This window comes from Triticum aestivum, chromosome 3D (genome assembly GCF_018294505.1).
Source record: "Triticum aestivum cultivar Chinese Spring chromosome 3D, IWGSC CS RefSeq v2.1, whole genome shotgun sequence".
NCBI lineage: Eukaryota > Viridiplantae > Streptophyta > Magnoliopsida > Poales > Poaceae > Triticum > Triticum aestivum.
Window position 1 is genome coordinate 563,096,174 of NC_057802.1, and position 12,731 is coordinate 563,108,904.

At 41.8% G+C, this 12,731-nt stretch overlaps 1 protein-coding gene across 1 annotated transcript; it reads right to left on the reverse strand.

Moving 5' to 3' along the window:
- Positions 1-6,861: 6,861 nt before the first annotated feature.
- Positions 6,862-9,881, reverse strand: LOC123075462 (putative B3 domain-containing protein Os03g0621600). The gene is made up of 5 exons (XM_044498058.1): positions 9,729-9,881; positions 8,467-8,586; positions 7,706-8,153; positions 7,439-7,626; positions 6,862-7,119 (listed from the first exon to the last, which is right to left on the reverse strand). The coding sequence occupies exons 1-5, from the start codon at positions 9,879-9,881 to the stop codon at positions 6,862-6,864; spliced, it is 1,167 nt and encodes a 388-aa protein (XP_044353993.1).
- Between the last annotated feature and the right edge of the window lie 2,850 nt (positions 9,882-12,731).

A 12,731-nucleotide genomic window follows, 5' to 3' on the forward strand; every position in this document is an offset into this window, starting at 1 on the left:
TCCTAGCTCGGGTAAGCAGCAGCACCCCCATGGTCGTTTTAGTTTTTAGAGAGCCCTTTTTTGTGTGTCAGCTGATGATGCCTTCATTCTCTTGTCCATTGAGGATCCTCAACAGGCAAGAACAAGTTCCACCGCCAGTCTGAAACTCGTCCCAACTGGGCAAGGGATTCTCTCACTACCTTCTAATTAAGTGAGTAGTCAACATCTTCAGGGCCCTTTACTCTGCTTTCTTTCTACTTCAAGCAAGGAGATGATTTATATGCATCTAAACAAGTAGTTGTCGCTGCACTGCTATAACAATCAATGTACATGCATAGCTCTAAGCTCTAGCCTAGTGCGCTACACTGCCTCTGTTTGTCAACATGCTGAATATATGAACCCAGAAAATTTGAGAACTTCTCTGTAAAAATTGGTTGCTAGCTCTGTATCTCAGCCCCTTCTCATTTGTTTGTTTGATTTGGATGGAGTAGGAGTCATCCATGGACGACATCGCATGACAATCTCTAAGAAGGTTGTCCATTTACTGATCAATCATTTCTTGCACGATTTTGTTGTTGATGATTAGTGTTGAACCTCATATGTCCTCTGCAATTCATTTCCATTATAATCTTACTCATACAATATTCACACCATGTAATTCTGGAAATATATGCTCATATCTAATTCTGCATAAAAAATGACAGTATTGACATGTTATAAATAGTTTGTTTGTATTTCTGTTTATTTTGTTACATTTTGCAGGGATAAAGTGAAGAAAAAGAAGAAAAGATTACTAGAAGATTAGTTTTAGGATTTTCTTTTATTTCCTTGCAATTTTCCTTTTATTGGATACTTGTAAAGACATTGTAATATTCTTACTATAATAAAAAATATGATTCTATTTCATTTTTTGTAAATTTGGATTTTTTTTGTTTTTCAAATACATTACTAGTGGCGCATCATCAACTAGTGTGCCATTAATAAGCCAGAGCATATGGGTAAATATGGCCCCCTGGGAGGCATACTAATGGCGCATTGTGGGATATACTAATGGCGCACTGCGTGGTGCGCCATTAGTATACCAGATACTAATGGCGCACCAGTGGTGCGCCATTAGTATTTAATACTAGTGGCGTGGTACTAGTGGCGCACCAGTAGTGCGCCATTAGTAGGCAAAACTGGTGCGCCACTAGTAGGCCTTTTCCTAGTAGTGGCATCTGTTCCGAGGAGGCTGAAATTGTACCTTCATCGTCCCCCTCACTCTGTTCTCCGATTGTACGCTCCCGGGGAGATCACCTAGTGCATCTGAGGCTTTAAAGATGCATCTGTTCAGCTCACCGAACTACAACGGCATAAGTCAGTCACGATGACGAATAAAATATTTTAAATACAACTGTCGGTTCAAATTTACCACTCTGTTGATGAGGGGTGCAAACTCCCTAAATCCACTGTGCATGTCTCTGATGCCGGTCTGGTATGCCTATTCATCGGGGTCATCCCTCTCCAGCTCCGCGATGTCTTCCACCGTCCACCGAGGCTTGAGATAAAGACGGTGCTTCTGGCCATCATCATACCACCTCATGTGTCGGCCCAGGTAAGCATCCCAATCAGTCACTTTCCTCTCCCCATCTTTACGGAACCTCCGTCGGTTCCACTCCGTCACATGAGTTTTATGCTCCTCTCCCCAGTCTGTGATCGACTGATTCTTCTGCCGGCTCATCCTGCAAGGCATACGCAACAAGAATCATCATAAGCGCAATAAGATCATCATAAGCAACAAGAAACATGATAATCGTAATGAAATCATGGGCACGGAGAACAAAGCGCTCACAGGTGGAGCGCGTGGCCGCCGGTATCGGTGGGCTGGCCCGGTGGGGTATGCTGATAAATCCCAAACTGCGTGGCCACGCGGTGTGGCAAGTGCCACTCGACGGCGTACACACAGATCATGGGCACGATGCACCGCCAGAGACCACGGTCCGCATCACACATCACGTTTAGATCAAAGTCCCACTCTCGGTCTTGTCGATACGGCCACCAGTTTACCTATTACATATACATTGGTAAGTTCCCACTCTCGGTCAAAAGTGGAATCAAAGAGAAAGGTGTTGAGCGAGTTCATATACCTGCGTATGCGTCAAAGCGTCCAACTCGTTGGTGTAGGTCTTGTACGAAGTCTTGTTTAGGCCCATGTAGGGTTTGACAACGTCCCACTCGTAAGCTATGGTGGGGTTTCGAGTCTCGTCGCCGTCTTCGCTATAGTCTTCCCATGGGCGTCTTGGCATCTTCTCCGGACGCCCCACCGGCCCGCAGCCGCTCCCACATCCAAATGGAGAAGGCCCAGACAAAGCCACCCATATTGGACTTGTCTCCCGTCCTCTGCGTTGCATCGTCAAGCTGCAAAACATCAAATGAGTATCAGATATTAGAAAATGTCATGGACACACTTTCGTAGGTAGGTAGGCAATTAGACACTCTCTTACCGAACGGTATAGGTAGGCGAGAGATGCGGTCCCCCAACTGTACCCTGCATCCCAGTCCGCTAGGAAGAACGGATACGCCCAGTTGGCAGAGTTCCCGGAGCTGTCGGGAAACACGACCTTCGAGAGAATATACCACAGATAGGCCCTCGCATACAACTCCAAAGTCGCCTCATCTGCGCCTTGGGGGCATGTCTTCCGGTGCTCCGAGAGCCAGGTCAACGGCACACCGGATGTACGGTTACTCTTGGCACCGGGGCAGTCGCCGATAAGGGTGGTGACCCTCTCCTGCCAGTTGGTCCTCTCCACTCGACCGGTGAGTGCATGACCCTCGATCGGCATGGCAGTAATCATCCCCCAGTCCTCTAGGGTCACCGTCATCTCCCCGCATGGCAGATGGAAAGAATGGGGTCGCCACCGGTCAATCAAAGCTGTGAGAGCTGCGTGGACAAGCGTCGGCGGCTGACGCTTGAACTGCAACACGAAACCCAACAGAGGGGCTTTCTTGAAGAACGGCGCGTAGCGCTCGTCGTAGTCCATATGCCCATGAACCCCGTGACCCCTCATGCGCAGTGGCTGGAGCATCTGTCAAACAGTGAACGCCAAGAGTTAGGAAATCATTTTCATCAATCCGAAAACTTTGATCAATATTTCATTCATATCACTTACCTCTCCGTTCTCTATGAAACGGGCACGATGACCCTTGCCGAATGCCCAGTCCAGCATGGAGTACCGTTGGCCGATGTTGTCCGCAAGAGGTGGCCGCCTTAATAGAGTTTCATAAATAAAAGCACCATAAGCATAAGCATACATAAACAAACAATGAACTCAAATCATATCAAAATGCATCATATCGAAATAAAATTTTAAGCATATTCCTCCAACAACATCTACTACACATGATGGATCAAATCATATCAACATGCATCATATAAAAAAAACCTCCAACATACATCATATCTTCATATTTTTAAATAAAATTTTCCAAACAATATCTTCATATCATCATATCAACATGCATCATCAAACTAGGGTTCATCTTCACACTAGATCATATCATCATATCAACATGCATCATCAAACTAGGGTTCATCGTCATATCAACATTACATCATAATTTTTTAACAAAAAAAATTATGAACTAGGGTTCATCTTCACACTAACATATGAACTATTGATTAGAGTTCATATCCAATACCACTAGTTACTAAAGAACTAAGAACTACAACTACAATCAATCTTAGGTGAAAAAATCCAATCTAAGTTCAAAAATATGAGGGATTTCAAGCAAATAATGCGTCGAACCGGAAGCAAGTTTGCAAAAACTAATTGGAGGGATTGGAGGAGCTTACGTTTCTCTCTTCGGGGCCATCTCAATCCGCAAAAACGGTGAAGAATCGGTGAAGATCCGAGGGGGGGAGTGGAGGAGATGAGAGAGGGAGAGAGGGGCGACTTGGGGGGCGAAATGAGGAACTGCCGACGGGGGGAGGGGGAGGGGTGGGGAGATGGGCAGGGGCGCGGGGGTTTTGGGGCAAATAACTGCCCGGACCCTACCTCCAGGGGTTCTGGCGGTAGGGTTAGACAGGCTACCGCCAGGTCCCCTGGCGGTAGGGTGCGACGGAGGGGGACGGCGGCCGTTTCCGCGTGCTGACGTGGATAAGTACCCTACCGCCAGGGGCCTTGGCGGTAGGCTGTCTAACCCTACCGCCAGAGCCCCTGGCGGTAGGAAAAAGGGTCAAATCCCGAAAAAATTTCAAACCAGGGTCAGATCCTGAAATTCTTTATCAAAAGGGTCAAAACACGAAATTTTGCCACCGGATGCGATGCCAGGCGTCTCCATATGGGATATACGCACGTGTTCGCCGAGCCGACGTGGATGGAATCCAAGGTCGTTTTCACTTTATGCAAACGATCGATCTATATATGCTACCTTTTGAAGCTTCCTTGGGTTCTAAAAAATGACACAAGGAAAACATAAAAAAAGTAGTTTTGAACTTTCGATGGATTCCTGAATCATCCTGACTAGACTGAACTATCGTACCTGATAAGCAGACACGATGCGATTATGATCGTTTTTTCTTCCTGGTTGTCACAACAGTCGAATCGATCAGATATATTTTTGTTTGCGAACCAATAAGATCATAAGAGATAAAACTCAGTACAGTGCAAGATACAATCCTGAGCGTCGAGCCGAGAAAGATGGAATCCTATGAATGAACTGAGTTCATGCAAGGGAGGAATACCCGTAGGGTTCAAGTTACAGGAACCAATTCAGAGATGCCTCTTCCACGCTACACGCTTGTGTCTTTTTTTTTCAGAATTCACTCTTCTGTCTATGTAGCCAGTCCCTGTGCTGGGCTGAGCCCCTTTCCTCTGCTTTCAGTTATGCTTCTCTTCTTCTCTGTCTCCTCTTGTCTTCACTTTTAGCGCCTGCCCCGGTGTAGCTGGTCGCGACACTGCTGTTACGAGCACGTCTCCGGGACCTCCTATTTGGCGACCTGCACACCGGAAACACACAGCCTTTTTTTAAGGGTATCCGGAAACACACAACCGCTGGTGGTATGAGCTCCAGCGCGTGAATTCTGGGCTGGCCCATCTGCGGGCTGGGCGTCCGTTTTTCTGTTATTTTTTTCATTTTTTGTTCCTTTTTTTTCCTATTTTTTACACTGAGAACTGTTCAAAATCCTGAATTCGATTTTATTTTAGGATTTCAAAAACTGTTCATGAATTTGAAAAATTTCAATAATTGTCCAGTATTTCGTAAAATGTTCATGAATTGAAAAATATGTTCGGGATTTTAAAAATTGTTCCTAATTCAAGAAATGTTCACAAATACAAACATATTTCATGAATACAAAAAATGTTCGCCAGTACAAAAAATTTAACAAATAAGAAAAATGTTTGTGAATTGATAAAATGATTGTGAATTCATCAAAAATGTTTATGATGTCAAAAAAATTGGAAAACTTCATAATTTGAAAAATGTTTGCGATTTTGAAGAATGTTCGTGAAATATAAAAGATGTTCATGAATTCAAAAAATTTCTCAATTTAAAAAATGCTCGTGAATTCAAAAAATATTCATGATTTCAAAAAATGTTTGTGAATTCATAAAAAATGTTCATAAATTCAAATTTTAAACAAAGCGAATAAATGTATTTGCATTCTAAATTGCTTCTGGTAGATTTGACAAATTTTTGGCCCACAATTTGACACATTTTCTTAGCCATATGAATTTAATAGTAATAACCTTTGCACTATCCACTTCATTGACAAGTTGATGGCAAATATTCTTGACAAGCTGTTGAAAATCTCTACCAAATCCATTCCAAACACCAAAGAAAAGAAATATCTTGCATATTGCTCTATGTATAGTTTCTTCCTTTTAAATGAATCTTTAAGTGACTGGTGGCTTCACTATAGTGCATCATAACCTGTGTGTCCGACCATCCCTTTTTTGTTCCTATTTTCAGGATATCTAATGAAGTTAGCGTCTCCCACCATGATTCAGTTCTGATTATCTGACATTGTAATGCTTTGAAACCAATCAATGAAAATTTTCTAGCTGACAGTGGCTATAAACATTGGTTAATATCCAGGAATCACCACTGTGGACTGGAGTAAATGAAATAGACAGGGAAAATTCATTTTGGAATATTTTCCCCTTATGAATATATTATCATTCTAGACAGGGGGAAGATATTCAAACTTATCAGCCTTCTAAGACAGAAGTTTTTTTAAGTATCTCTGATAAAAAAAATCTCTTTTTGTTTCTTGAAGATAAAGGACGGCACATCCTATTTCCTCAATCTTGTTAGATAGGGCAGTCCGCTTTTTATCAGAATTAATCCTACTGATATTCGAATTTAGGATTTTCCAGTCCCTATTCATGACAGTATCTATAGCACACACAATACGATAGCCAGGTATATCCTAGGCACTGCAACCAACAGCAAATATGAACAACTGACCATAATGTACCTCTGTCCTGACATAACCCACAGTACACCCACGCATTAACCTCTAACATAATATTGTCCTATCTGACATTACAGTTCATCCACTTAAACATAAGGTAAACATAAGGTCTTAAGAGTATTACATCCATGATAACACAAAAGGCAGCTGAAACTAACTGGACTTGAGCTTTATTATGAACTCTGAGCTCTTTGCTTCAGTATATTGTCAGGGCACCCAAAACTCCTTTTGCTACTTCTGTTTCTTGAATCTTGTGGCCAGCTTTTCTTCAGATGCTCATTTCCTGGAGAGAGAGTACAGTGAGATAGAGAGATGATTCAACGGACTGCAATCTTTTGGCAAACAATTCTTGGGTTACAACAATGCTTGATGCAGTAATTCGCCATATCAAAAGTTGGTACCAATGGTAGGAAGTATGCCAAACTTCACCTCTTGTAAAGGGATTTGCGAATGATATGGAGATTCATCACATACTTCTTCTTGTTTCTCAGTAGCTCAAAGAGGCAAACATCTCCAAGCCACAAGCTGTTGCCACGCGCAAAATGCTTCCACCCTCTCATAAGCCTTTTGGTTTTGTTGTTCTTAACACGACACCGCACTTCCCACTTCTTGCCATGGAGCTGAAGGGTCAGCATTTGTTCCTTAAATGGAAGGTATACTTCAGCATATTTTCTTGATATATCCTGGTAAAGGGAGAAAGGATCTTCTTTAGTAATGCTAATTCGAAGCAAACAGCATGGTGTAGTGGACTATCTGCACGTCCATGCTATTATCATTCTGTAGTCTAGTAGCAAAGTTCTTTAAGTTTCAATCTGCTCCAACTAGAATTTTCTATCCCAATGGTTACATGACTGAAATACAACTTCAATCAATATGCAGAATAAGCCAACAACACTTGGGTAAGACAAACATTGTTTCTGTAAGTAAAATGCAAAGATAAACAGCCAGATTGACCCTCATTAACAATACAGTATCCATTCAAGAACAGAGGTTTTAACTCACAAGGCTACGGGTTGCTCCGTAAATACTGCTCTTCCTTATGACACACCCATAAATGGGGACTTCGGAATTCATAGCTCGGACTTTTTCTTTAAGTTGCTTCTTCTGCACCTGATTTAGATTCAAGAGGGTGCCATTTGCGAGGATACAACCTGGCAGGGAAAGATCATCTTCTGAAGATGAAATACCTCCTAAACAAACAAAATAAAAGTCATATATGAAGTTCTATGGGACATAATATATGGCAGGTTTGACATTGTGAATCATAACCTGCTGAATCTGAAGCAGAGCTCGACGAGCTGACATTGATGATGTCATTCCCCTGCCTTGAGCTATCCATACTTGGCCTAATTTGTCTTCCACAATGTGGAAATTTCATGGGAGGATCATGACAAGTGTTTACAATGTCATCAGTGTTCCCCCACCAGTCTTTACCAGGAGCAGCATTTTTCATGAGATTGCACACCGGAAGTTTCTCGCAACCGCTCGGGCCAAAGATCAAAACCTTCAGTTCAGAGTTGCCATCATACTTGAACACAAGAAAGTCCCCCGTTCTCAAGTTATGGGCACGAGCAAACGCCTTGCATCCAGAATCAAGGACTAGTTTCGCCAAATTCTTGGTAATCTGAACATCAGAAGTATAGCCATGGCGTGATGCTAGCTTAATAGTTCGCCCTATTTGCCCCCTGAAATGTTGGGCAAACTTATCTGGTATGATCTGTAGTAATAAACAAGGTAAAGCACACTAGGTCAGGAGACACTAAAATTTTGTTACAAAGAAGAAAACGCTGAAGAAAGCTCATCTGTATAGTTCAGATGCGAAGCAGAGTAACATGAGAGAACAGAGAGTTGCCCAGATCAGACCGAATTAAGTTTCTTTTTTTTTTTGGAGAAGGACAGACCGAATTAAGTAATGAAGTTTCACCCCAAGAGGTTCCTTTCTTTGTTTGCACAGAAAGGTAGAACATAATCCAGCTGAAAATAAAATTACCCTAGGAGGCTAGAACAGAGCCGAACTGAAAATAGCTTACCATTCTCTCATGGAAGTCGCCAATCATAACCTTGAAGAAATTCTTATCTTGCTCGCCTGTGTGGTTCCGGTAGCGATGTTCGTCCAGCTCCTTGTGTTTCATCCATGGCTTGCTCATCTCCTAACCACGGAATGGATCTACAACAAAAACGAATCGTGCCTAAATATTTTAGGTAAAAATGTAACAACTCAAAGTTGAAGAAAACATTTCGGGAAATAGAGGAAATCGGAGCTAACAGGGAGAAGGTAAAACAAGAGCTTCAGAGGGAGGGAGATAAAAGTTGAAGCATACCAGTGATTATCGGAGATTCAGAGAGAGAGAGAGAGAGAGAGAGAGAGCGGGGGGGGGGGGGGGGGGGGGGGGGGGGACTGGAGAACGTTCTGAAGAGAGGAGAAAGCCAAACGTCATGGAGATTAGGCAAGTAGTGGAAGAGCCAGCGCCTCTCCAACTTCTTGGCGCCTATTAGTAGGTGTGCCTGTCAGAGGCGACAAGACTTTACAAAGGATGCGTTGGGGAGGGTGTGTGTGTGTGTGGGGGGGGGGGGGGGGGCTGATGAGCTTGCGTGTGAGGCTGTGAGCAGTAAATATTACTACAGTACAATATTTGAATATTTGAGTGTCATTTTATAATTCAGAAATTTTATTTTAAATATTTTGAATATGTTTAAAATAATAAATTAACAAGTTTTAAAAGTAAGTTATTTCATTTGTAAGTACAATATTTATGAGCTAAAACTAAAAGGATGAGGTCCCGATCTATGGCAGCGGCGCCGATCTGCCCCACGGCAGTCTTCATGTGCACGGCGGCGTGGTGGCCGGACAGTTCCTAGGGGCGGCCGTGGCGGTAGCCTGGCTATGCTCTGCCTGATCTGGGGCGGAGGGTGCTGGATCCGGGGCGGCGGCCCCTAGGCTGGCCTTCTCGTCCGGGCGTGGCGGGGCAGGTGGGCTGCCAGGGATCGGATCGGGTGGCCGGTGATCCTCCGGCGGTTTGGTGTCGCGGCGTCAGATCTGGTGGTTCCCCTCCCTCCTGCTGCCTCTCTCGTCGTCCTGGTGGTTTGCGGCTGCAGGCTCCGGTGATGGTGAGCCCTTGGGTCCGGGGGAAACCTTGGCCGATCTGGCTGGCCCAGCAGCGACATCGTCCATGGGCGTCGCTTCCTTCATGAAGGCGCAGTTGAGGGCCCAATCTACCCACCCCGATCTCATGCCGGGTGAAAACCTACAATCCTCTTTGGATTTGGCGGCAACGGCGCTTCACGGCGTGACCTTCCTGAAGGTGTCGTCAGGGGCCTTGGGGCTCGGTTGGGAGTGCAGAGGAAATGCATGTGGAGGGGATGGGACCAGTGGCAGCATGTGGTGTTCGTGAAGGAGGTGCGGCGTTGCATCTGACACGTCGACAACGGCGGGTCCCAGCGGCATGGTGCAACGGGGTCTCACTGATGGGCGTGTGTTGATGGACGAGCACATGATGGTGGCGTCGTGGTGGCGTCGACGGCAGCTAGGCCGGGCAAGGTTGATGCGTCAGTACAGCTCTGAAGATGGATTTGTGGCAGTTGGCGGCGGCGAACTCTGAGTGTGCGTCGGACCGGTGGGTGCCCCATACCCGGCAAGTGGCTTGGTTGGGGCCTCGGGTCTTATATGTTAGGTTTAATTGTGAGGTCTGTTTGGAATTAGGCCCAGACTATCAACATCCCTTCATCAACTGGATATGAGTAGCGACAGATGTTGCCTAGACGGTGGCTTCAGTCTTACTGCTGTATTACTTTGTAAGGGCTTTTGTGAATAATTAATAAAATGGCTGCATGCATAGTCCAGATGCAGAGGCCGGGGTCTTTCTCTTTTTCCCAAAAAATACAATATTTATAACACGTGAATATTTGAAAGTTATTTTTATTTCTGGGATTATAATTTAAATACTCTCTACAGATCTATAAAAAAACCAACAAGTGCAAAATGGGCCGCACAGACCACTGTCCGTTTCTGGTCGCGCCTTTGTTCTAATATATTAAAATGTAGTTATTCACTTTAGACATCAACATGTGTAGGTGGTCGTGGGTTTGAAATATGGTACCCACACTATTTCGTCTTAATTTTTGGTTTGTATTGACATGCGGAACACACCAAAAGTTGGCATTTTTCCGCAAATAAAAGAAAGTAGGTGTACTTTTGTAAAAACGCGTCGGGCCAAGCACCAACTGTCACTGACAGTGGACCCTGTCCACGCATGCACGTACAGGATATGTGACCGTATTTCGCGGCCATGCGAGTTTGATGACCATAATCACATATTTTATAAATTTGTACATCAAACTTATCGTCGTTTGTAATTTCTGAGACTCCTAGTGCATTTTGATGAATGAAAAGTTCCTTTCCTACAAAAAAAAAGACTTCTAGTGTATTTATCTCTAATAAAACCGCAAGTGGAGTCGGTTTTTTCACTAAAATAAATGCTAAGTTCTGGTACTCGGTCTGACACAACTAAAATTCTAAATTTCGGCCATTTCAGCCAAGTCCAAAATAAGGCATGTGTCGTCCTATGGTGATCCGGCTAATATAATCACATGATTTTGTTCTAAGATATATTCATTTGAACGACAAGTAATATGGATGGAAGGAAGTAATAGAATTGCAATTTGATTTTAGTGGTAATGTGAGAACCTCGTCGTTTGTGTGGTGTAGTGGGATGGTTGGTATGGATATGGTCAGTATCACAGGTGGAGAACTCGGTAGGGCGAGGTGGGCCGCTCGCCCTACCTTAAATTGCTAACCACTCAGGTTAATCAATTGCACTGACTGAAAACAACGCCAAAGAATATAAGAACTACCGTAGATACGCTATTTATAAACTATATCACTTAGATTTTGGAAGTATTTGAAAAAAACTTAAATTTTAAAAACTTCATCATTTTTTAAGAAAACTTTCAACAATTTTCAAAAAATAAATTCACAAAAATTGAAAAAGTTCACAAATTTTGAAAAAAAAGTTCAGCATTTTTGGGAAATAGTTCATCTCTTTTGAAAAAAGTTCATCAATTTTAGAAAAAGTTCATTGATTTTGAAGAAGGTTCATATTTTTTTAAAAAAATCATCAACTTTGAAAAAAGGTCATCGATTTTCAAAAAATTCATCAATTTTAAAAGGCCCAGCGTGGAGGAAAGTGTGTGCGGCGCCCGTTTATGAAAAAGGGAAAACATTACTTTATTCCGAGACAGGGTGTTGGCTTCTGTTTTTCTTCATTTTTCCTTCTTTCCTTCCGGTTTTCTTTATTTCTTCAATAGGTTTCTTTGAATTTTTAATTTTTTTTGTTTTCTCCGGTTTTATTGTTTCACACCTTTTTTTTTCATTTATTTATTGCTTTTGACATTTTTTTCTTCATCGGTTTTCTTCAGATTTTCATTCTTCCTCGTTATAAATATAGTTTTCTTCACTTTCACTCGTTTTCTTTCATTGTTTATTATACTTTGTTTTTTGTTTCTTTCTTCCTGGTCTTCTATTTTCTTCGTCTTCCCTTTTTGGTTCTTTTATCTTTTTGTCCATTTTCGTTGGTTTTATTTTTCTCAACATATGTTAAAAAATTTCAGTACAAATTCAATATTTTTTATACATTAAAAACATTTTATATACATGTTAAAGATTTTGGAATACATGATTAACATTTTTAGAAAACTTATATATATTTTTATCTACAGTACACATTATAAATCATTTGGTATATATCTAATACATTTTTTTTCTAATACGCGTTCAATATTGTTTGAATACAAGATTTTTTTTAACACATGATCAACATTTTTCCCATATACATTTTTAAATAAAAATGAATGTTTGATTAACATTTTTTGTTACTTATTTCACATTTTTCAAAATGCTTGATTAATATTTTTTAAATACAAGATTCATATTTTTAATACATGTTCAACATTTGTTTCATACACGTTAAACATTTTCAAATGCTGGATTAACATTTTCCAAATACAAGATTAACATTTTTAGAATACATGATCAAACACAAGATAAAACATTTACTCCCTCCGTCCCAAAATATAAGAACGTTTTTAACACTAGCATAGTGTCAAAAACGTTCTTATATTCTGGGACAGAGGGAGTAACATTTAACATTTTCAAATGCTTGATTAATATTTTTTCAAATACAAGATAAAACATTTTTTAATACATGATCAAACAGTTTTTAAATACATAGCCAACATTGTACTAAGTTACACCCGTTTGAGCGACAAGTAGTATTGATTATAGGACTAAGAGAATTGA